Below are 23,658 nucleotides of genomic sequence, written 5' to 3' on the forward strand. Positions count from 1 at the left end.
ACAGGGGGCCACCCCCCAAAAAGAGCACAATTCAAATATAAAAAATCCACATTAAGCAGAAGCACCCCTCATCTGTTGAAAAGAGCCATGTTGGTAGGGAGTGTTCAGTTTTGTTGGTAGCGATGCGACGGCAACGCTGGCGTTTTCATGGTCGGTCGTGAACCAGCGATGCCCAGTTACAACCAAATAAGGAGCCTACGTTTTAATTTTAGGATTTTTTTGTTCTGTCCATTTCCCTCCTCTCCAACACTTGTGAAAAGCTCCCAAAGGAAGGTCCATTTTTGCGCCCCCCGACAATTGCGTCCTTGATCCACCCTTGCTTACCCGTATCGTAGTGTTTTGAACGCCATTGGGCTTGGAACCAAAATGAAGAAGTAAATGCCGTGATTTTTTCGCAGACCATTTTGTGGGCGGGGAGTCCATTTTCCAAAAGTTGGTCTTGAGTTGTGTCCATTGATTTCGAGTGAATTTCTAGCAAAGCCGATTGCTCACTCTCGGATGCGCCTCTGCGGATCCAGCGGAACCAACACGGGACAATTTTGCTTTAATAATGACGGCACATGGAAATATTTACCGGAAGACCGATTACAATCATAGGACAATGCCATTTATCCTTACTTCCCAAAGACCCCAATATCTAAGCCTCACTCCTCCAAAAGGTCAGAAAAGTTTATACATTCTGACACCGGTTGAACCCCTAAAAAAAAAATCTTCCTCCTCCCCCGAAATTGAATGTGGGTCCGCCCTGTGAGTTTGCATTTTAAACTTTAGGGGAGAAGGGGATTTGTTGAAGCCAACCTCCCCTACATACAATTATTTTCGAACCACCTAGGCCTACATGGACATGTACTTACAATGGCATCAACTTTCCTTCGCATCGTTCAACTTAATTGATTTAAGTGAGTTAAGATTTAATGTTTGTGCAAAAATTCACGTGTCAATCGAACGCAGTCACACTACCAGACTGTGTGCGCGGGCAATAATCGAACACTGTTAAAGTACGTGGGTTTTTTTTCTGCGAAGGGCGCCACCAATTATCCAGCATTCTTGACAACCCTTGGTATCCGAGCGCAAAAAGACACCGTTCACCAGGCAAAGCATGTTAAAATTGAAAAATAATACATTTACTCCACCAATTATTTTAAATGGAAAGTCCCCCATTGCCCTCCTCCCCGACACAAAATCCGGTGATTCATTGGAGACCACTCTCATTTAGTGCCTACAACTTGTATGGGCGGCCAAAGTTTGGAGAAATATCCTTTTGATTGTTTTTCGATTTTTACCTCAAATTCGTTCAAAATGGACATACATGTTTATGTCCCATTAATGTTAAATTTGGGTATTTATTTAGCAGTACATGTATGTGTATTACATGTATTATCCGTTGTTAATGTAGCTGCGCCGGATTTTTGACACTTCGTGAATTTTACTTTAGACCGACGGCCATCTATAGTTTCAGCCGCCACATGAAGGAAAAACACGACCGTGACGCAAGAAGAGCTGACCCTATAGCAGTTAAGGACCCGTTTATCAAGAGCCGTGGAGAAAGGCCTGTTCTATGTCGACAAGGCATTACTTTTAGCATCAATCTAAATATAAAATAACCTACATCTTTAGGAGCTATTTGAAAACTCTTGTCCAAATTATCCAAGGCCAGCTTCCAATAATGGAACTAAAAACCCCTTGGTGGCTTGCTATAATTTATATCTGTTGAAATGAAAGTAACACACTAAGGCAAACACTCCGTCATAGAAAATCTTTTTTAAGAGATATTTTATTCTCAAACATCGGCCGTCGACCTGCAACGGCCTGTCAGAACTTTTCAGCCGCCCAGCAGCGGCAAAATACAATGTCAAATACAAAAATATTTTAGTTGGGCTTATCTGTACAACAATTTCGCAACTGTGTTGGAAGAAGCCAAACACGTTAAAGTTAGCGCCAAGTAAGTGGTGAGCGTCAAAGCAAACGGCTGAAGAAAGTTTGGGACCCCTTGAAAAGATCAGACGAATTTCTTGAGAGAACTTAGCCGTTGCTGTGTTCATTGAATCAAGTGATTCTTTGATAATGTGTCAAACCCAAGATAAGGAATAGTCAAACACTTCAAATACTAAGTAAGCCCGAGTTCAGTCTATTTGAAGCACCAGTTTCGATGAGGCGAAGAGTACGCTGCAAAGTTCACCAGGGTCTCCAGACGTTTTCTCGTGCGACAGTGTTGCTGACGGCGGCGTGGCGACGCCGGTAGGAGGCAGCGACGGCCGACTTGATTTTAGGTCTGTACTCCGTGGCGATCTGGGTGCACGACTGAGCGGGCGGGGCGGGGGACACCTCGACCGGTGACGGAGGAGGGGTGGGGAAGATGATGGACGACTGGGTGCTGGTGCTGGAGTGGCTCAGGAGGGACGGGTTGGTCTGGCTGGGAAAGTCATGCGGGATGCACAGCATGAGTTGCTGCTGCTGCTGCACGGTGCACGATGTCATGGGCGGCACACGGCTGTTGGTTGCCACGGAAACGGGGCTCACAGCTGGTGACGTCAGAGTAGACTGCTTGGGGGCGGTGAAGTTGTACGTCACCTGCTTTTGTTGCTGCTGCTGTGTTGGGACTGTAGGCTCCAGACCGCTGCACCTTTCAGCCAGGTGGTTCATGATCCGCAGGCGGGTGTCCAGGTCCACGGATTCGCAGTTGGCCAAAAAGTTGGAGGCCTCACCCAGGCACTCGTTGTACCCGGCGTGGTACTGGCTAACCTGGGCGGCGGGGGAAGTCCGGCCATTCTGCGGCGACGACTGCACCTCCTTCAGGTAGCGGACAGTCATCTCCAGGATATCGGCTTTCTCCATTTTGGGTTGGCGTGACATCTGTCGAATCAACAAATAAAACACAAAAAAAAATCAACAACAAATTCTGTCAACAAAAGAAGGGTAAAAAAATTAATACAAAAAAGAAAGACGAATCAGACAGCACGACCTTCGCAAGGATCTATCCCTTGGTCATGATTTGGGATCAAGGGTAATTGATAAGCCGCAAGGATGGCGTCAACAATAGATCCCGAAACTTTCCCACGATCTCCTGAAAGAGATCCCTTTGTCAACAGCCAGAAGTCGTTAGCACGTCCACGTTCTATAAGCAGCACAATAAACCGCGGCGGTTCGCTTTTTTTCTCTCTCTCGCTATCGACTCTTCTGTACCCTCTTTTCAATAGGCGCGGGGTGGTGACAAACAAACAAGGGATAGCTGGCGCGCTGTGCGCTCGGCCGGCCCCGTCCCATTGTGGTCGGGTATGGTCTGCGGGTTTTATTTTTCTCTTTACCCCTGGCTTCCGCAGACCAGGGAAAACGGCCCACACCACAATGCTAAACCTATTAACCCAGCGGGAAGCCCATTCAGGAGAACCGTGGGAAAGCCGTGGGATTGACAAGAGACGAGATAGCGACTCCACACTGACAACAATGCTTCCAAATTGGTTTCAATAGCGGTGGGTTCGACTGCCTTGACACATGCTGTTGTGCAAGGAGATATTGACGGTCCAACCATGGGGGTAGGAATAACCCAAGCATGCTTGGAAAAAAAACCCAACAAAACTGGTTCGAATTACTTTCCACAATTTCGCTTGCATTTAGCGAACGATTTCAATCTTAAAACTGAAATCCCAATGGTCAGGATGACTGTCGAATTTTCCACACTGTGGTGGGATTTCGCCCACTGAAGGATGCAGTTTCAAGGTTGAATTTCGAGTGCAATTTAGTGGGAAATACTGAGAGGAGGGTGAAGGAAAGCGAAACAATCAGTACGTACCTCTTTGCGCAGAGCCGGAAAGATGAGACTTTTGAGCTGGAGAAGGCTGTCATTGATACGAGCTCGCCTCTTGCGCTCCATCATGTGTTTGGAAGTCTGTAAAGGTACCAAAAATAAGCATTAAGTTATGGGAAAGGACAGGGAAAAATGACGAGCTTCGATGTAACAGCTCTAAGGTGCATACGTAATCTGGCCACATAAATACCGGTGAAAGTATGTAATTATGACGAACCAACAGCTTAATGGGTACCACCACGAGAGTCTATAACAAATATCAGAGGATTAGAGGACGCTAAAAGATGTCCAAGGAATGAAACGTAAGACCACCGATGTTAGAATAAATTTACAAAAATCAGACTGACTAGCAAATTTTGAAAACTCTGAGTACATGCCTACCTTAGGTCTTTCCGTTTCGGGCGCAGAATTGGGCATCACGTTGGCAATCATGCTGAAGTTTTTCGTACAAGGTGGAGAGTGTTTCAAGAAGGAGAGACAAAAGTGGGATATCACGTCTATATCGCGGGAGGTTGATTTTTAGAATGATGGAACTGTGAGCACGAGAGCCCTATTTATCCCCACACGTGCCGACCACAGGGGAGTGCCTTCGGCCGTTCGCTCAAGTGTGAAATTCCCTCACAACGGGCCAATCCCGGCACGCGTCTCATTGTGTCGCACGGGATACCCGCTGCAGCTCGCCACGCGAGTCAGTGCCGCCTCGTCATTGGTCAGCCGGAATTACCTCATCGGGGCGCCGGCCTCCCGTTGGTCAGCGCTGCTGGGAGGCCGCCAGAAATTAGCATAAGCAGTGATGTCGTCCGCGTTGACGATGCCACCACGACCGTGGGAGCGTCGGCGCTATTGTCTGCGTCTATTGACTGTGGTCGTTAGGGCTCTTAATCACCACTCTACACGTGCGTGGCCTGTTGTTCTCCGCGACCGGTGTTAGCTGGAGAGCGGTGGGAAAACTCCACCCCCTTCAGCTTTTCTGTGTGAGAGTAAACAATTGGCTTTTGGCGATCCCCACCATCCATGTAGTCAGTAAACAGCTGGGCTGAGGCGGCGGTAAAAAAATCCCCAGGGATATCAAGCCCGCAACGCCGATTTCACAACACACAAACTCCCCTTCAAAACATCCCAAATCTTTCAAATGACGCATGCCCGGCACGCGCGAAATTTCCAGAGAGATGTTGTTCTGGAAATCGTTGTATTGTTCGGGGTACACGATAATTTTGACCGAATGTAAATTTCATTTCGCGTGGAACACTGCAAATTTGATAGGGACACGGGCTACTCGCGTGTCAACAGGTGCCTACGATTTGGGTACTTGATCTAATCAAGCGTTATTCTCCTGCAACGGTTTTATTAAACTGTCTAAGAAATGGGGAATTTAAAAAGTGAAATTCCGGTTTCATAATTTTATGATAGGCGTATATTGTAAATTGACGTTTTTTCATTTTGTAAAACTCAAAGGATTATAGATTCACCCAAAGTCTAAAAATAAATGTTATCCTACATAACAAAATATTTACTTTTGTGCATAAATCCCGATTGAGGGTAATTTTATTAATTAAATTTTTTCAAAATAATTTTTGGCTTGAAGTTGGATGAAATTACTTGAATGAAATCACTGCACAAAACTCAGACGAATTGTTACCCAGCCTAATTAAAAATTTATTTTCCCCGGAACAAAAGTATTTCAATTGAATAAAAAACTGCAAGTTGTTTGTCTCGTATTATGTGTATTGTCCCAATTATATTATTATTAGGTGTATTATGTCCCAAACACAAACTTTGAATGTTTAACTTTGAATTAATTATAATTTAATCTAAAGTTAGTTAAATTAATTTTGAGCTTTTTCAAATAAACGTAAGTACTTCAGACTGTTTTTATATGGTTTTTTTTTTTAGCGTACATCTCCATATTTATTAAATTTTGAAGTGTTCGAATTCAAATTCGAACGATTCTAATGTAATGTTATGCGTTTTTTACAACAATCCACGCACTTGCCGTCTAGGGATTACATATAAGAACAATGGATGGCATGACTTTTTTAGTCGCCCCAATGAAAAAAACAATCAGCCGAGTTTACTTCAGGCGTTGACATACCTCGGCTGGAAAATGGAGAATCTTTTTTTTTTTCAATAGAACCGAAATCGAAACAGTAAGCCCAGTCAGAGGACGAGGGGGCTAAAAAAGCTGGCATGCCAGTAAGTCCAACGGTAGAACAGGCCGTGGGAACCGAGAAAGGACGCTGTCAGATTAGGCTTGGCCTGAGGGTATTACGAGCCCTGCGCGTTCACGCGCGGAAGCGGCCTATTGTTCCCGCTAACTTTCCCACGGGCCGGGCTGAATGGACCCAAGCCGGACACAATAATGTTAGGGGGGGGGGTTGTGCACGATGTTACACTCAATTGTCGGGCATGGTGGGATGGTGATAGCGGGCCCCGTGATCAGGCAGGGAGTTCTGTGAAAAAACCGAACAGAAGTCGTCAAACCTGGTGCCGGTGGTGGGGCTTTTACAGTTTACTCTCCTACATGGAAGGAAAAAACCACAAACCTTGCTGGTCCTTTTCATAAAAATGACGTCCAGATAATTTCTGCGAGTGTCCAGGAAGCCATGCGCAAGGGTGTTCTTTTCTCTAGCAGGCTTTCCTCGAGATTAAAAGGAGGCTGTTTTGCCTTGGGTCTGCGTTAAGGGGTTCTTTCATCTCTACTTGTTGCAGTTCCGCTCGTCTGGCGTACACATCACCGAACTAGGCTGTCGTGGGGAACAACGCTAACAGAAGGGACATGAGACCTACAATGGGAGAGTGCACAACCTAAAGAAGACCTCTCTCCTCATGGAACTTTGAATAACTTGTTTCATTCGAAAATAAACAAGAAGATGATGTCAATTGATGCAGATCGGAAGATGGGCCTACATATTCAGGATAAGTTTCTTTTGAAAAACGTGAAATCATTTGAAATAATATAATAAAAGTTCTAAAAAAGTGAATCTTCTTTTACTGACGATTAGGCCTCAAATAAGGGGACTTAACGACGGGGGGGGGAATATTTCTCCACGAAAATCTGGATAAATTAATTCTTTTGGCCTTCTTTGGGGTAGATGTTCCTGTAATTAAGTTTAAATTTCGCACACAGCGCAATTTGGCATCAAAAAGTCACTGAGTTACACTGATTAGTTTCCAGAAGTCTGAAACTTTGAAAGTGGAACAGTCTTTATAAAGTGGCCCACCAATCCTCATTAGGGATGCAACAATAAATTAAGGGGAGATGCTAGCACTGAATGAAATGCCTGCATTTCCCACAGAACCAGTAAAGTTGGAGGACAAACAGTCCAACCTTTTTAAATGTCAACATGTGAGTGCTGAAGTTCAAAGATAAAAGGGTTACCAAATATTCCTCATTGTTCCTGAACTGAGAACTGCTTGGTTCGTAGACTTGATGACAAGTCGTTATGTACGAGTGTTTAAAATTTTGTCCGTGAATTTCAAACGAATTCGATCGGTGCGGCTAGTGTAATGCAGCATACTTGGGCGGGTTTGGACTCCGTGCATGGTTGATCATCCGCGAGTTGGGGACGAGGCAACCAACGTTCCTGTACAGAGGTGCATAGGTAAATGGTGTGGATCGCAGCGATATTTGCTGGTGGAGAACAAAACCGAAATCAAAGGACCTTATTCATGGGTCGGCCATGCTGAAATTGAAAGTGAGGTAAACTCTACATTGCTGGAAATTAGTATTATCAATAAAAAATAAATTGAAATGTCCTGTCAACTTAGTACCTGTCTGATACCTTTCCATTCAACAGTTAACAAGCGATGAAACAGAATCGATGACAAAAATGAAAACTGGCTTCCTCAGCCTCGGGAACAAGGTCCTATGCCGACTTGGCATCGAGTCTATTCTCGGTTCACTGCTTTACAAGAGCAGAAGCCGCTTACGCATGAGTAGTGTCAACATTCCGCGTGCGTTACATAGTTTGCCATCGGTGTTGACAGTATTGATATTCATAAATACTTCAACACCAGCTGCTGGAGGAACTATTCGTCACGTGACTCCCGACGCGCGCAGCTCAGACTTTGACCTGTTATCCTATTCATTGACAAACCAATCATGTATCAACTGCGAAACTTGTGTGTGTGCTCACAATGCCGCTGCGCTCTGCCAGTGAGCAGAGCAGATGTTAAAACCATGGAGGAAGGACACAAACCTCCATGTTAAAACCCAGTTCAAACCGAATAATTTGTTGGCTCTAATTCGTAATGATCCCAAACAGAAGTTTAAAGGAACAACGCAATAAATAATTCTCAGAACCCCTTTTTGGGCACGACACTTTTTTAAAAATATATGACAGCTGTTTGAAATCTGTTTCTCGCAGTCGGGATGACATCACCGAGTCTCGATTCTTCTCTCTGATTGGTTGATTGGTGGCTATTCCGTATTTCACACTCAAAGGGGTAAAAATAGTGTTGCGGTCCATGGGGAATCTGAATTATTGACAAAACTCACTAAATTTCACTATTTATGCGCTATGAATATCTCGCACACTGCAGGCCTACCGAAAGAGTTTATTTTTCATCATAATGCAGCAAAAAAGGAGGAGATGAAAATCCATGTACAAAGTGAATGGAGGGTTCCCCCTTTTCCCGGTGCAATAAACGAACAACCCTCGACCGTGAGAATTGGAGTTAAGTGAACTGTTAGGGCACTGTTTAAACATACGTGCATGCACTGGATTTATCTAGTTCCTGCAGTTTGTATGAGAAAAAAGAGATCAGAAACGTAAAGTCATACTTTCCCAAACTCAGTTTTACATAGCTTTGTTGTTATTTGTGAAACTTATTCTGTGCGTTATGAAAGATATTGTACCACTATTTCCAAACCAGTCTTGTGCAATTCGCACGCCATCAATTTGGGAATTCTGTTGAGTAAAATGTCACAAGCACATGCTAAAAATTGCAAGTGTGCCGGAAAACTCACAACAAAACCCCCGAACCCAGCAAAGCAGAAAACATAAGCAAAACATCACTCGTATTCATTACGACAGTTACAAAAGCAATTTTGAGTGCGTGTGAGTGTGAAAGACTGAATGCCGCGTTGTTCAGGGCCCAGCCAGGACAGCCTCAGAACAGAGCGGGCGGCCAAGCGTAGTCTGTCGGCGGGGCGACACTAGGCGTCGCGTGCGAGTCGTGTGCGGTGCCCTGTGCCGAACCATGCGGGCACAACGCTGGAGCATAAACCATCCGGCAACCGCGCACGTGCCGTGAGCGACACATCGCGCTTATTTTCCTCTCTAGTTTTTTCTCTCTAACGATCTTTCATTGTCTCTCTGCCTACCTGTACAATTATTTATTTTCCCAGTCAGTCTTGTCTGAACCAGTCTAAAACACAACTTCGTACTACATGTTTCTTTGTCAGCAGCACAGCGTGCAATTCTCGCCCCTATCCTTGTTCAGTAAACGCTGGGGGAAACAAGAGTTCCAAAACGTGCGCTTACACAATTTGTATCAAAATGGCCTTCATTCTAACTGTGAACATATAATAATACAATTTAATTTCCTGACTGTATACGCACCAAACCCACACTTAGGATCTTAAACGGTTCCCTACGACGGTTTTGCAACTTTTTGACCAAACAAAATGGCCTATAGACAGACAATGAGGCATTTATACAGTCAATTGCCCACTAAAATGCGGAGCCAATTAGACCTATTACTTTGGCTTTGAAACCACCCACAACAAAGTGTCATCAAAAGAGCTTACAAGCGCACGGTTCTCCTTCTCGTGAATGAGTGCCAGCATTTTTGATAATCTGTCCATTCATTCAAACTTCGAGACGAAAAGAACAGTTTCAATTCCAAAGTTTGGGTGTAGATTAAGGTGAAACACCAACTGGACACTTTGCCTTCACCACCAACAAAGGACGAGTCTTACTGCGAGACATTTGGTGACTTTTCAACCTGTTTCAACCAATGTCAAACAAATTAACATTGACATGCAGGTGTAAACGTAAGGGCTTTTATAATTGATGTTGGGGAGACTAGGCAACAGGCATGCGCATTTTGCAGAAGGAAAAGATACCAGGACTTTTTATTTTACCTCTTAATCCTGCACTGTTTGAATCGACCATGCCTTTGAGATTAAATTAAGAAGATAGCGTTGGGTGCGTGTAAGATTATGATCATAGCGTAACGGACGAACTAATGACTTCTCCTGAGATCAACAATACCGTCCATTCACCAAACGATAGAGTGTAGCGCTGCGGAGTAACTCTCCATTTAATCAGAAACCGACATTCAGGAGTACATAGACAGCTTAATTACCCGCATAGTTAATGCCTATACATCAACATAACTTGCTCAACTTTCTTAGCGTGCACTGGACAATGCTCTCTGAATACCACCCCAAACGTTCGGGTGATTCCAAGGCTTTTATCGTTTACTCGGTCACTGTACATTTCCAGGGATCCTAGGACTTAGGCCCGCAAGGAACACTTTTTCTTACGGTTATGGCTTTTAATTAATGGCGATGATTGAAGTGAGTGATGATTGAAGCTTTTTTTTGGAAGAAACTCGGTCGATAAATAAAGAAGTGTATTGCATATTCCCACTCAAAAGAGGGCGCTGTTAAAATAATTCTGTGTAAACCAGTGACATGTTGCGTGACTTGACTTAGACTAATTTTCATAATTTCATATTTTCGTCTGCGGCAGGGCAGGGTTAACTGTCGAATCGTTTTTGAACCCAAGCGAAAGCACAAGTCAAACAAAACATAACTTCAATGTTTCTGTCACAGAAATCAGCTCTCTCCAAATTAAGCCGGGGGCGGGTGGAGTGCAGAAAAACGGATACACGATGGCGCAGACGTAGATGGGACTTGCAGCATGGACTTTTTGATATGCCCCATAACAATGTACGGGTGTGGTGGCGAGACAGCTCGATCAACGGTTGCTCATTAATGAGCCTTTCCTGTAACTTTGAGTATACCATACAGTATAAGATCATATGGGGCCTGGCAATCAAATTAAGAGGACTATAAATTGTGCCAATGATTGGGGAAGGCTAGGTATGAGATGACTTCCAGCACAGTTCTCCGGTATCTTATCACTGAAACTGACAACACATGCTTCAAGAAAGTGGGCTAGCATTTCAACTGACCCCCACTGAGCGAGGATTCGCATCGAAGTATCATAGGGCAATTTTAGACCCACTTCACCATGGAAGTATCATCGGGCAATTTTCGACCCACTTCACCATGGAAGTATCATAGCGCAATTTCCGACCCACTTCACCATGGAAGTATCATTGGGCAATTTTTGATCCACTTCACAGTTTGCATAAACCTTTTCTTTCTAACGGGCTTCAAGTGACCAGAAAAACCAGAAAATCAGTGTTTCTTGAGAGGCAAGACCTGCCAGTGACAATAGCATGTTAAGAAAACCAGCAGTGACCAGAACAGGAAAAATGCCCATTCATCAACAAATCCATTTGACTATAAGTAAATCTGACCCACTTCATATAGAAATTGTACACAAATATTCCGTGTGGAAATACACAGCCAATGCCCAGTAAAAAAGGAAACACAACAGGTTGTCAGAAAAACCAAGTCACATCAGATGTTCTGAGGAATATTGTAAGACGGCAGCTTTCACAAAGGCAAAAAGGTGTCATTTCCTGTGCACTGTTTCCCTCCAACAATGAGAAATACATGTATCCGCCAATTTAATTTTCTTGCTTTCAATGCACGACTCTAATTGATTAGTTCTCTTACACAATGTCCTCACAGATTTGGTACGACTTTAAAAGCTTCTTGATGAACAATTTATCTAAATCATGCCACTTTGCTTCAATACACCTGAACTCAAGGCCTAGTGCTACGTACAACGTCTTGATCAGGGCTTGTACTTGGACTTATGTATCACTATGGCCATATGTAGCCTAGCTGCCCTTTTAAAGCTCTGCTCTGGCACCAGTTCAATCTGCAGACATTAAATGCTCTCAGACTGATATAAAAAGCTCCATTTTATGCGGTCTGATGTCCTTGCAACTTAACACAATAACTAAAAAATGAGCCTAAATGTTCACAGCGAGGGACCTTGAACACAGACCAAAGACAAAGAAAAACCATTTAACGAATGGCCTGGATAAAAAAAATGTCCATTCCCAAGAATAAATCTGCTGCTACATATATACATGTAATCGGTGTGGCTTTGGAAACGGTGGCTAGTGCTTCAAATCACTTCCCACAGACGTGTGTTACAATCGGCCACACCCTGTCGATATTTGGACACGGGAAACCTTTGGTGTTTAGACCAGCCCCCTCCCCCAAATTACACTCAAACCTGAGAAAAGCATAAGCCTATCATATAGTTGCGTAACGGGAGTACATTGCGCAGAGGGAACGGGGGGGGGACTCATTTTCTGGAGGGTGCAGTGTGTGGGTTTGGCCACAGTTGAAGCCTTGACCAAAAGGTGGACTGTCACTGGATTTGTTTTCCTTCTCTAAGTTCTAAGGGGGGGCCTTACACTCACATGTCCTAGCTGTTAAATCCTTTAATTACTTACACCACCTGAATACATATATTTACGTCAATTTTCTGTACATATTATTTCTCTATAACTTTGGAATGAAAGCAACTCATTTAAAGTGAAAAGCCGATTTCTTTTGGGGGGGAGGGAGTAAAACAGTGACTAAAAATCAAACTAAAAAGCCTTAAATAGGGCAATTAAACAGATTCTTCTTCTGCTTCACAAACCATTCTTCTACTTGGGGAGAATTCTGGAAAAATCAAGTGTAATTTTGGAGACTCAAAGGCAGTAGATATCAAGAAATTTGTTACAAAAGAGATAAAGGCACTGTGAGAAAAAAAGGTAGACAAAAACAGGCGTTTCACGCCATCTGACCAAGTTGGGCCGATAAAGGGGATTGGCAACCCCCCCTCCCCAGATAGCATCTCCAGCTGTGTACGTTTGTTTTGACAATGTGACAGGTGGCCATGGCGTTTGACTTTAAATGCTATGCTTTCTGAATGGGTTGCCACGGTGATCACCATGGGAAACCATGGCAACCAAGGCATATGCCAAAATAATGAATATGCATAAGCTGTAAATCATGTAAAATGTAGAATTCATGTCTTCATAAAGGCATTACAACATACCACAATAAAGAATTATAACACAATAAAGAATTGTAACAAAGAGGTTTGTTACAAATCTATTCTACAATTTCACGGCCACAGTTCACCAAGTACATAAAAGTAAAAGGAAAATATACACACTTTTATATCTCTTCCTATTTTAAGTGTGGATAATGTTGACCCAATTTTAGAAATTGGAAGCACAAAAATCTCAGTCCATCTCAAATTTTTTCTTAAATCGCTATATTACAAGTTTTGAGCAATACAAACTCAAAGAAGTTTCAAATTTACGTTGAATGACACTTAGGAAACAAACAGTCTTTTGTCCAGACGTGGATCTATGGGGGAATTCAATGTAAATGAATTCTGGACAGGCCTTGTCACCAAAACACACTTTTGGCTCACCACAAACAGCAGTAAACTCCTGGATGTGTGGAGCTTTCTTCCAGTAATACTGCGCCAATACAACACAACATAGGAGAATAGATTTAAACTGTGTATTTGGTGTTGCTAATTCCAACGTGCATTACCTGTTTCAGTGCTTGGTGTGAATGATTACGCTCACGTTCCCGGAAAAACATTCCTTTCTTTCTCAATTTTGACAGTACAAATGTGAAATGTGACTCTGCACATTGACTGAATGAGATTTCACACTGTAAGTTTGAAAAAAAAAACACATGGTTTTTGTCCCAGAGGACGAAGTGTTTTTATACCCGACAACACATATATAATGATGCTGACACCAAAAACACACATGGTGCTGACAAAATAATGCTGCATAAAACCAACGTTGGGATCCAAATTATTCATCATTAACATGCGCATCCACGATGTTTGGAATATGCAAATGATTCAATGTCAGGGCAAGAGAGAGCGGGGACGTGTTCAACACAGCAACACGTAGGGAAGTATGGCCCACAATGCACTGGCACACCCTCACTAGTGAACGCTTTGGACTAGCGATATGGACAAGCTTACAGACCAGTCCTGCCTTGGAGGTGGTGTTGCAGGATACGTTGAACAATTGCCACCTGCAGTAATGTGGCATATGACGTTTTGAAAACCGGAGGAATGCATAGCTCCCGAGGCCAGCAACTGTTTTGTCATATCTCTTTCTTGATGTTTTCATTTGTTTTCTAGGGGAAATTTGAGGGCAGCAAAGTGCTCTTGGATGATTGGCGTAGCAGTCCCTGCATTGTCCTGTAGAGGGCGGGCGTGCATATTCGCACGTGTGCGTGCTCAGTACATAGAGTCAATCCAATTGACAGAATTGAATAGGGACGTTAGACTGCCACAGTGGTTTTTTTCCCTCTGCGGCCCAGGCTCAAGCTTCAAGCTTGATCCATATGTGGATTGGGTTTTGCAGTCCCAACCTGACTCCATTGGTTTCACCTGGAATATTCACTGAGGATCTTCTTTCTCCCTTTACGTCTGTAACTATTTCTCATTGTCTCCTCTCGGCAGGTTTCTTTAGGCTTACAAGCTACAATGCCTGGGGAACGCTGGAGAAATCCTTGGTTTTATATTCCAGAAATGCTAATAAAAACTGACGTATACAATTATGTGCGTACGGGGGAAAGTTGAGGTCGATTTTAGGGGAGAAAGTATCCCAGTAACATTTTTGGGTTCCTGCAACATCTAAGTTCCTACGTGGGTGTTGTTTCCACAACCACTGTCCAAGCTTGAAAAATCAAGCGGACGACCGGGAAAAGAGAACCAATTCCTGATCTATGCCTTCCCTGGCGGAGGGAGGTGAGGGGCGGAGGGCGGATCCGTCACGTGAAGAGCATGATCTTCTTGGTGATGGGCTTGCGGCAGATGGGGCACTGCTTGAGGGGCTTGGCGCATTTCTTGCAGGTGCTGTGACCGCAGAGGAAAGCGGTGTCCCGCTTGCGCTCCATGCAGATGTTGCAGAGCTGGGCGTCCTCCAGCTCTTGCATCTTCATCCTCAGCTCCTGCACCTCCTTGGAGCTGGGGTGGGCGGCGGTGGCCAGCTCTGAAGATACACAGTGAGGCGGGGGAGGGAACAAAATCCAAAAGATGGAAGTGAGATTAGAAGAGGAAGAGAAATCCATGAGGCCTCCTGGGGGAGGAGTTGTGATAAAGACGGCGATAAGACACACTTCGACTTTTCAGGACATTCCAGCAGTATGTATTTGGTTATTTCCAAGCAGTGTTGGAGTCCAGTCCATCGCAAAGTCCTTTCACAAGTCCCTTTACAAGTTCAGTCACAAGTTTCTTACAAGACCAGTCATAAGTAGCAGGGTGAACAATGACAAAGGAATGCTTCTGTCACAGTTCATTTGAATTGCTTGTAAATTGGCTTAAGACAGAAGGGCCTGACAGACTTTTTCAGGATTTTGCCCTTCCCAAGCAAATGCAATAAATGTTGCATAACTTGCTCTAGTGGGAGTTGAACCCTTGATCTCCCGTTTACCAGTGCCGATGTCTCGACCACTTGGCAACTGAGCTGTGCCAGTGTCGGCAGACTGGTTCGAATCTTGTACCACTTTCGAGGAAAGATGTTAATAAAAGTGAATCAGGCCTTTGGTTTGAGTCAATGCTTCCACTCAATGACTCTGGTTGGCCTTGAGTTTGAGTTAATGTCTTGGGTCAGAAACACAGCAACTTCCAGTCAAAACTCAGGCAGGTTAGGTGAAAAAAGGCAATAATATAACCAAACAACTAGACAAACAAACAGCGCAGTCTGTTTATGTCTCTTTGGAACTGAAGGATCCAAATGATCTACGGTTGGGTGACGCTCCCAAATCAGTGTTAATTTCACTTGAGAACAGAGCGACCTAAAAAACATATGAAGACAAAGACGAGATGAGGGGGTCACAACACCTTTGTGCCGGGGCACGGATGAGGGACTACTCCCTTTGGGTGAGGCTGATATTGTTGGTGCAGACCCCCGGCGGGTGGAGACTTGGCGGCCATCTGGTTGAGCCGCAAAAACAAAGAGCATGAGTTGGGTGTGGGGCATGGTGCCAGCGTCGGTGAGAACGAGTGTGCATGCAGAAGAGGAGAATGAAAGGGTGGGTCAAAATGAGGAGCAAACAGAAAAAAACTGTGATGAGCGGTTACGGTCATGAAGGTGAGGCTTGGTTATGGCTGATCCATCTGCTCTGTGCATGGTCGGGCCTACAGCGGTGGATACGAGGAAATGACCTTTGTAAGGGAGCACAACCGGACATTCCTGATGGCCCCCTATAATGGCAGAAAGCCTTGCGCTGGGATTTGCACAGAGTGGCCGTAATGGAACGGTGTCTTCATTCTGTTGTCATCATAGTGCTTGCCACCATTGGTGGGGGCCACACTAAATGGACAGTGATGAAGTTAATGTATCACGGTCACCAGATTCCTCTATAATATTAGCCCAAAATGCCTAGCAGGGCTGTGCACTGGCATGGAACCTGGTACGAGTACTTACATACCAAACACTTCATGTCAGGAACTGGGTCTAAATTGTGGGGCTGGGTCCTCATAACCAAATGAACAAATTACACAATACTTTTTACACTGCAAAAAGGATTTCAAAAGGTATTTTACGGGGAGATAGTTAAAAATCAAGGTTGATTTTTTAAGGTTGTTGACGAGAATTGTAGGCAAAGGCAAAATGGACATTTTGAATGTATTTTGTCATGCAAAAGTATTTTTTTCTTTTTTCTTTTGTAGTATATGTTTATGGGCACACCCAGATACCCATGTTTTACCTCAGTATGGTACCCGGTTCCTATACTACCTGTGTCAATGCACGATTTGACAAGGGACCTTTCTGAAACTTCGCAGATTGGATACTGCAGAGTACAGGAATAGCATTGTTGTTTGTGGACCAATGACAATGGTAAACAGTCAGGCATGAGACTGTCAAGTCAGGGGAGTGAAATGAGGGAATTCTAAGCTGCACTAGATTTTGTGAGGTGCTTTTCAGTTGGAAAAGTGCAATACAAATCAGCTACTCTGAGGAGGAAAACTTGCTGGTTTGACTATGGGTGGCATGAAAAAGTGCCCGATCCATGAAAATAACTACAATTGGAACTTGGAATGTCACAGATGCGGGGAGCTTGACTTTCTTTGCATGAGGAAAAGTTTGGCATAAAACAGCAGGTACTTTAAGGGCCTTGGGTTTTTGTGCTTTTCCCTTGCCATCTGAACGGCTTATTTTTATCCACTGCTGGCACACCAACAACGGCTCAATGTTTTTTATTTAAAACTTGCACCTAAGCAAATCCCCATATGTATATCTTGTTGCTATGCAGCTGGCGCCCTCAACTGACTATGCACAGAGCGGATGGTCCAAGCTTATCAAACAAGGTTGGCACTGGGCTCCAAACAAGGGCAGTTGTCATTCTTATGATCTTCATGCGGTGAAGGGACAAATCGCACGACAGGGAATGCTGCGTGAGGTCCTTTTTTATTTGCTTCTAAATAGGTACTGAAGTAAGCATTGCTGTCTGTGGCTATGGCTACTCACTAGAGCATGCTCATGTAAAAAAACAGCAGCCACGGCCACAACGCGCCTGATGTGGACATGGCCTCAAATTGGTGGATTTTCTCCAACTTGGCACTTTAAGCGTTTGCTTGAGAAAATCTGCCAGGTACAAATGTAGCTGGATCGAAAGGAACTGCAGCCGATTTCATGAAATCTGGCGAAACTTTGCATCATACATAAGCCTTACACCACAAATATTTGAAAATGCCGTGAAGTATACTTATGGTCGATTTCACAAAGAGTCGGTTAGCAACCTGACATTTCAATTACAGCAAACATTGACAATCATGGCTTTTACGACGGCTGTTTCTTATCAGTGTAATAGCAATTAAACAGTCTTTGAATTAGCTCCATCTGCCACTGTGAAAAAGGGTTTCGTATTTTCTTTGTTGGAACTGGGCGGCCAAACAAGTTTTCTGCTCCCTTCAAAGAAATTGTTCATTTTTTCTTATAAACCTAGTAAACTTGAACAATGGTGAGCGTTAAATGGACATGAATCATTAAATACAATCGTTCATTTCTGGCTTGTTTGGTGCAGCTCACACCACCTAAATTAATGACATGAATTAAGCAGTGATTTGTAGTGCAAGTCTGAATCGACGCAGTGCCTAACTTTTCCACACGTGCCATGATTTGTTGCACAACTTACGCGATAAGGTTTGCAGATGTGCAGTTAAAGGACTGCACAAAGTTTGATGTAATTGGCCGCTAGTCTTCAGCATGCGATCGCTTGCTTCTTTATGCAGTGACCAAAGAGTACTGAAGTGAATACGTCACGCGCACAATTAGTGTGTAAAAGGCATTAGCGCGAGAACCAGCACGTGAACCAACACCCACGCGTACTCCATTCGTTTGCACTGCACTTTCGGGTTCACAGTGACGTCACACTTCGGTACTCTCTTCTTAACTCGTTATAGGGGCGTTTCACAAAAGTGCCCCTCCAAGAGTTTGCAACATGTTGGCCAATCACAGTGAGCAAAAGCAGTTGACCCAATGTACGTTTGGAGAGGGCTGACAGATTTTTGCGCGCTGTGATTGGCCAACGCGCTTGTGACACACCGCTCAGTTTGACCTCCTAATATTGCAGTTAAAATGACAGGAGGTAACAATGCTGCAAAGTTCCGTGGTGCATGAGTTGGTCATTAATCTGTTAGTCGGAAGTAGTTCTGGCAACTTCCAACTTTAGTTTGTCGAGTTGGGTCACAGCACTCAAAAGAAAGTTTAGTTGAAAACAAGCAGACCGGAGGGAGATAAGCACTTTCACCATCAGGAACTCACCCTTTCCGAGTTTCTCTACGATGGTCTTCTTACACACCGTGCACTCTTTGAGTCTGTGGGAACATTCTGTGAGAAAAGCAAAAAAAGGAACATAGCATTTAAGTAAAAATGCTTTGGAACGGGTTGACAGAAGCAACGAGAATGTGGCCGCTCTTGAACACTGAAACCTGAGCCCAGTGTAGGCGCGGTTCTAGAGCCAACTTTTAACTTTTGGTGATGTCCCATTTTAACTTTTGCTATTGCCGTCAGTGTTGTGGGGGGGGTGGCTACACAAAAATTTGGTAGGGCTAGAGCCCCCCCCCCAGAACCATGCCTGGCCCAGTGTCTAGCCTGTGGAACAAACCTGAACCCTGCTCCAGGGCACAGGCACCTGAAAGCTGAGATGACAGTAACTGTTGGTGTGGACCAATCCACGTCAAAGCTTAGCTAGCATATGAATTTGTAATAGTGTATGACATGGACTCAACCCCTTGCTTTCACTTCGTGAATGAAGCCCGAGACAACATGGAAACGGAATAATGTGCCTTGCTCAAGGACACAAGCCACGTAGATCCAATTCCATGTGGGACTACTAGGAAGAAAATACTGCTTGGGTAGACCATGTGATGAGCAAAATTGAGCAGTACACCAGCTGAGAGCAGTACACATCTATAGATAAATAATTTGGCTGGTAACCTGCTTTTTTTATGCTTGGGCCTGCATGAAGTTGGGCCCAGGTCCTGTGGCCACTTGAAAAATTGGACTGGAAATTTGCCAGTGAGGGTGCCCTTCAGCTCGGGTTGGACTGCAGCCCATGGAACAATACCGAATGGGCCAGTGCACTGGACCACTGAGTGTGCTCTTACCTTGGCATACTGTCCGGTGACCACAGGGAATGAAGGTGACCTCTGCACTCCTTGAACTACAGAGGGTGCACTTGTTGTTCTCGTCTAATTTGAAAGCCTCTGTCACAGGTTCCTGTGCGAAGCAGCAAACCATCGGATAAAATAAAAATTGGAAAAACGTTCGTCCACTTTAAGCAAGGCCAAGCTGGGTCTATGCAACAATGACAGGGCTTTTGAGGACACTGTAATCACTAGTCGGCCTTACTGAATTGAAAGCGATGTTAACTTTTGTTATTTTGGGAACCTAACAATAAAAATGAAAGCAATGAGAAGAGAGTTCATTGCAAATTAATTTTATTACAATGATGAATAATTTGCAATTTGTGATTTATTATATCTAAATGTTTTGAGCAACATCACGGAACACAAAATAGTCTGACACCATCCTATTTGACAGATTAGACTGAATAACATAAGTTCAGGGAACAAGATCAAAACGATTTTCCTCTGAATAAGATCTATTGGTTTCACATCTACACTGTATAATACAGAAACAAAATTGGAAAGCAAATCCCTTTCTTTTTGAAACAAATGTTTGCGTATGTACAAAAGGGATAACGGTGGCAAATGCTATCTCAACTTAGCAGCTACATTTATCGAGGAAAAACAAAATAAAATCGTACAAAAAGAATGGCAAAGTATGTGAAGCCTGGAAGCTTTAACTTTCCTACACTACAAACTGTGGTAAATGAAACAGTTTGAGAGGGCACACATTGAGAGTTTCATTAGTTTCTAAAAGAAAGGGATTTGCTTTCCAATTTTGTTTCTGTATTATACAGTGTAGATGTGAAACCAATAGATCTTATTCAGAGGAAAATCGTTTTGATCTTGTTCCCTGAACTTATGTTATTCAGTGTAATCTGTCAAATAGGATGGTGTCAGACTATTTTGGGGCTGGACTATAGGGCATGGGAGGGGGCAAGAAGTAGGTCAGTCCCAATGCTCAAACACTCAAACCATCAGAGACAGTTAAACATCTTCCCCCCAAAAAATTCTACTACTCACGGACTAACAGAAAAAAAAGAAGCATGCACGGTATTTTGAAGGAACACGCGACATGCTCACATGCAAACACGCAATACAAAGGGTAGTTTTGCTTTCGTCAACAACTATCTAAAACAATTCTCAGATACAAATCTGGCTTAAGAAATTAGAAACAGTACCTTTAAAAACCAAAATTAAAAGGAAATGTCAATATACTGCACCACAGTTTATGTGACTACCAACAATTGCAACATAAACAAAAAGCTAAAAAGGAATTACTTTGATGTATGTTTCATTCGTCCTTACCTGCAAAGTGACCTTTCAACGCAGAGCCACGGGATATAAAATGAAGGACATAGGATTTTTAAATTTATGACTGCAGCAGAGCATTGTTTTACGTAACTGGTAAAGGGTGAGGCATCACAGAGATCTTCAGATGAATATACACACACCCTTCTGTAGTTGGCGTTAAGCACGACATTTACGGCGAAAAAATCTTGCGCAGATTAAAATTCTATAGTGTTGCTTTTTCGTTAAAGTTGTTTTGCTAAGCTGAGCGACTGCCGCGCTGTGATTATGTAAAAGTTGTTGCTAATGCTGAACATCGGCCAGACAGGTTTAATTGCACATTATTTCTTGTATGCGTGTACCAACACCTATAGGCATATGCACTGTGTTACTGAATGTTCCCCCTTGTGATTCTGTCTTTTTTTCAAGACATAAGGCACTGTTTATCACAAACCACATACATGTAGCAGTTTGTATAGAGATACGAACTCCAACCGTGCTTAATCTGACAAGATGCGGAATTAAAGTTGTTTGCACTTTGTTATGTCAATGCCAGAGCTAAATTAAAAAAAATTTGGTTGGGGAAAAATCACGGGGCAGGTTTGAGCACTGGCTGTAGTTGAACATGACCTGACCAACAACCATCAGAAGGATGGATGGTTTGGACTACCGAGTCGACCATTAGGAACCAGGCTCTGGGTTGCGGTGGCACCGCTGGGGTTTATCAACAGCCCATTCAACTTGTCAGTACGGAGAGAACCATTCACGTGAAAATAATCATACGAGACGTAATTGATCATGAGTGCAGTGACAGTTGCAGCACAGGGCAAAATTTAGGTGGGTTATTCTATAAATTTGGGGTCTGACGTTTGACATTTTTCCGTCCCTGTTACCCGACATGTATACTTTGACAGGGGATATCTCACTGAAGTTGATTTCAAACTATTTTTATTAGTTTGGCAGGTATATTGCAGTACTTTTTCAATCTTGGAAATTAAATAATGAGGTCGTTGGAGTGTGACTGTGCTGTTAAAAACCTACTGGTTCATGCCCAAACTTGAACCTCTCTGAATCCGTCCTAGATCACCTGGAATACCAGCTCACATGGAGTACATTTGTAACACGAAGTGTCCAACGGTTACCATCCAAAGCTAAGCTATTTTCCCAAAGTGAAATCTCTTTGGCGGAAAGCTGTGTTGTGAAATTTAACTTTGGGAGTTCATCCATTTCCGCCGAGCCATTTTTTTGTTTTCTTGCTTTACAGAATCAACTCTATGACCGCTCACCTTGCAGATGAAGCACTTCTGGAAGAGCTTGGCACACTCCATGCAGGTGGCCTGGTGGCCGCAGGGCCGGAACTGGCAGTTAGCCGGGTTCTGGCACATGCGGCACTGGGTCATGATGGCCTGCAGGTTGCCGCCGTCTGTCTGGGCAACGGGCGGCTTGTCCGGTGCCCTGCTCGCTGCCAGGTCACCGGGCAATGGGGCACTGGCTGATTTGGGTGCTGACCTGCTCGCCGGTTTCTGTTTCAGGTTGGGAGGGTTCTTTGGCAGCTCTCCCAGCCTCCGTCTACTCAGGAAGATAAAAGCAAAAACGGAAATACTGCATTTCCATTTCACTCTACTGACTTCTAAAAGTTTTGCGACCTTGAAATGACAAGTGAATTTTACTTCAGGTCATCCAGCAAGAGAAGGCTAATTTTTCACACTAATAAAGGGGATGTGCCGTTATTTTTTTGAGCTCTCGCTGACAAGTCTATCGGTTCTGAGCCATCTGGGTCATCAGGCCGGTGTTTATCTCCAGTTTCCTTGGCATGAAATGACTAACAATATTTCTGTCCCCCCCACGGATGGGATGCCAGCCCATCGCAGGTTGGCTCCCCCAGCTAATGCTGGTACCCATTTACACTCCTGGGTGGAGAGAGACAAGCAGGGGTGAGGTGACTTGCCCAAGGCCACAACACACAATACCACTGACGCGGTCTGGCTTTAAATAACCAGCGACCCAGGTTTGAAAATTCTGAAACAGTTGAAATTTCTGCATGAGGCATATGTTGCAGGGCTCGAACAAGTAGTTTTCTACGCCCTAGGCACCAATGCTCCGAAAAAAATGCTAGTTGGAAAATATATTTAAAAAAAAATCTCCCAGTCACGTACTGTCTGAGTTCGGCACACTGCTTGAGGAGGCTGTCCAGCTGGGCAGTGGCCGCCAGGTCCAGTGGTGTCTTGCCCAGGTGGTTCCGCAGCTGAAGGTTGGCGCCCTCTATGGTCAGGTAGCAGGCAACTGCTGGCCCGGTGCCAATGTTGTTGTCGCTAGGAGGTAGTGATGAGCGAATCTGGATACAGCAAAGTAACGAGTAACTAATGAAGGTTAAATTGTTGCATAAACATTATTAACCACTTCATGCCGGGGCATTTTTCAACGTTGAGGATGCTGGGCCGGCATGACCATCATTTTTTCCGTTTTCAAAATTCTTCAAAAATTCATCATTTCATTTAACGGACGTTTATAGCCACAAGGAGTACTCTTTAGGCACTACTCTAAGTTGACAGGTGACCTTCACTGACGCCCAAGAATTTCCACTAGGCCTGCAGCCTTGTAAAAAAGAGCCCAGATTGTGTGGTGTTATGTAACTTTCTTTTGTTCACAAACCTGGCTCAGTGCACTGCTGACCTCTTTTCAATAGGGGCCAGATTAGCGTGCAGCGGTGCTGTGTGGCTCATCGCTGCGATGGTGGAGCGCTTTTGTCCCCGGTGGTAATTTGCTCACTATAAATGCCCCAAACCCTGGTTTCAAAAC

General features: G+C 44.0%; 2 protein-coding genes across 6 annotated transcripts in view; both read right to left on the reverse strand.

Annotated features, from left to right (window-relative positions):
- Positions 1–1,756: 1,756 nt before the first annotated feature.
- LOC110986529 (transcription factor HES-4-A-like) lies at positions 1,757–5,680 on the reverse strand. The gene is made up of 3 exons (XM_022248461.2): positions 4,187–5,680; positions 3,791–3,886; positions 1,757–2,853 (listed from the first exon to the last, which is right to left on the reverse strand). The coding sequence occupies exons 1-3, from the start codon at positions 4,235–4,237 to the stop codon at positions 2,176–2,178; spliced, it is 825 nt and encodes a 274-aa protein (XP_022104153.1). The 5' UTR covers positions 4,238–5,680; the 3' UTR covers positions 1,757–2,175.
- Positions 5,681–10,043: 4,363 nt separating this feature from the next.
- Positions 10,044–23,658, reverse strand: part of mib2 (mindbomb E3 ubiquitin protein ligase 2) — a 39,289-nt gene continuing 25,674 nt past the window's right edge. For 2 of the 5 annotated variants that reach the window (XM_087147216.1, XM_022248458.2), the window contains exons 16-22: positions 23,016–23,194; positions 22,146–22,428; positions 20,878–20,889; positions 19,549–19,660; positions 18,704–18,769; positions 15,778–15,870; positions 10,044–14,926 (exon numbers count right to left, since the gene is read on the reverse strand). In XM_087147216.1, coding sequence (XP_087003342.1) covers positions 14,706–14,926; positions 15,778–15,870; positions 18,704–18,769; positions 19,549–19,660; positions 20,878–20,889; positions 22,146–22,428; positions 23,016–23,194 — 966 coding nt within the window. In that variant the 3' untranslated portion in view covers positions 10,044–14,705. The remainder of the gene's footprint in view (positions 14,927–15,777; positions 15,871–18,703; positions 18,770–19,548; positions 19,661–20,877; positions 20,890–22,145; positions 22,429–23,015; positions 23,195–23,658) is intronic. The other 3 variants (XM_022248460.2, XM_022248459.2, XM_087147217.1) reach the window with 3 other exon arrangements.

This window comes from Acanthaster planci, linkage group LG16, assembly GCF_054643075.1.
Source record: "Acanthaster planci isolate LZ-2023a linkage group LG16, COTS_SCS, whole genome shotgun sequence".
NCBI lineage: Eukaryota > Metazoa > Echinodermata > Asteroidea > Valvatida > Acanthasteridae > Acanthaster > Acanthaster planci.

What these genes read in the sequence shown, in the direction of transcription:
- LOC110986529 (XM_022248461.2), bottom strand. Translation starts at nt 4,237, where the DNA reads ATGATTGCCAACGTGATGCCCAATTCTGCGCCCGAAACGGAAAGACCT. An exon ending in CCGAAACGGAAAGACCTAAG is followed by an intron (nt 3,887 to 4,186) that starts GTAGGCATGTAC and finishes GTACCTTTACAG; the next exon opens with ACTTCCAAACACATGATGGA. An exon ending in TTCCGGCTCTGCGCAAAGAG is followed by an intron (nt 2,854 to 3,790) that starts GTACGTACTGAT and finishes TTGATTCGACAG; the next exon opens with ATGTCACGCCAACCCAAAAT.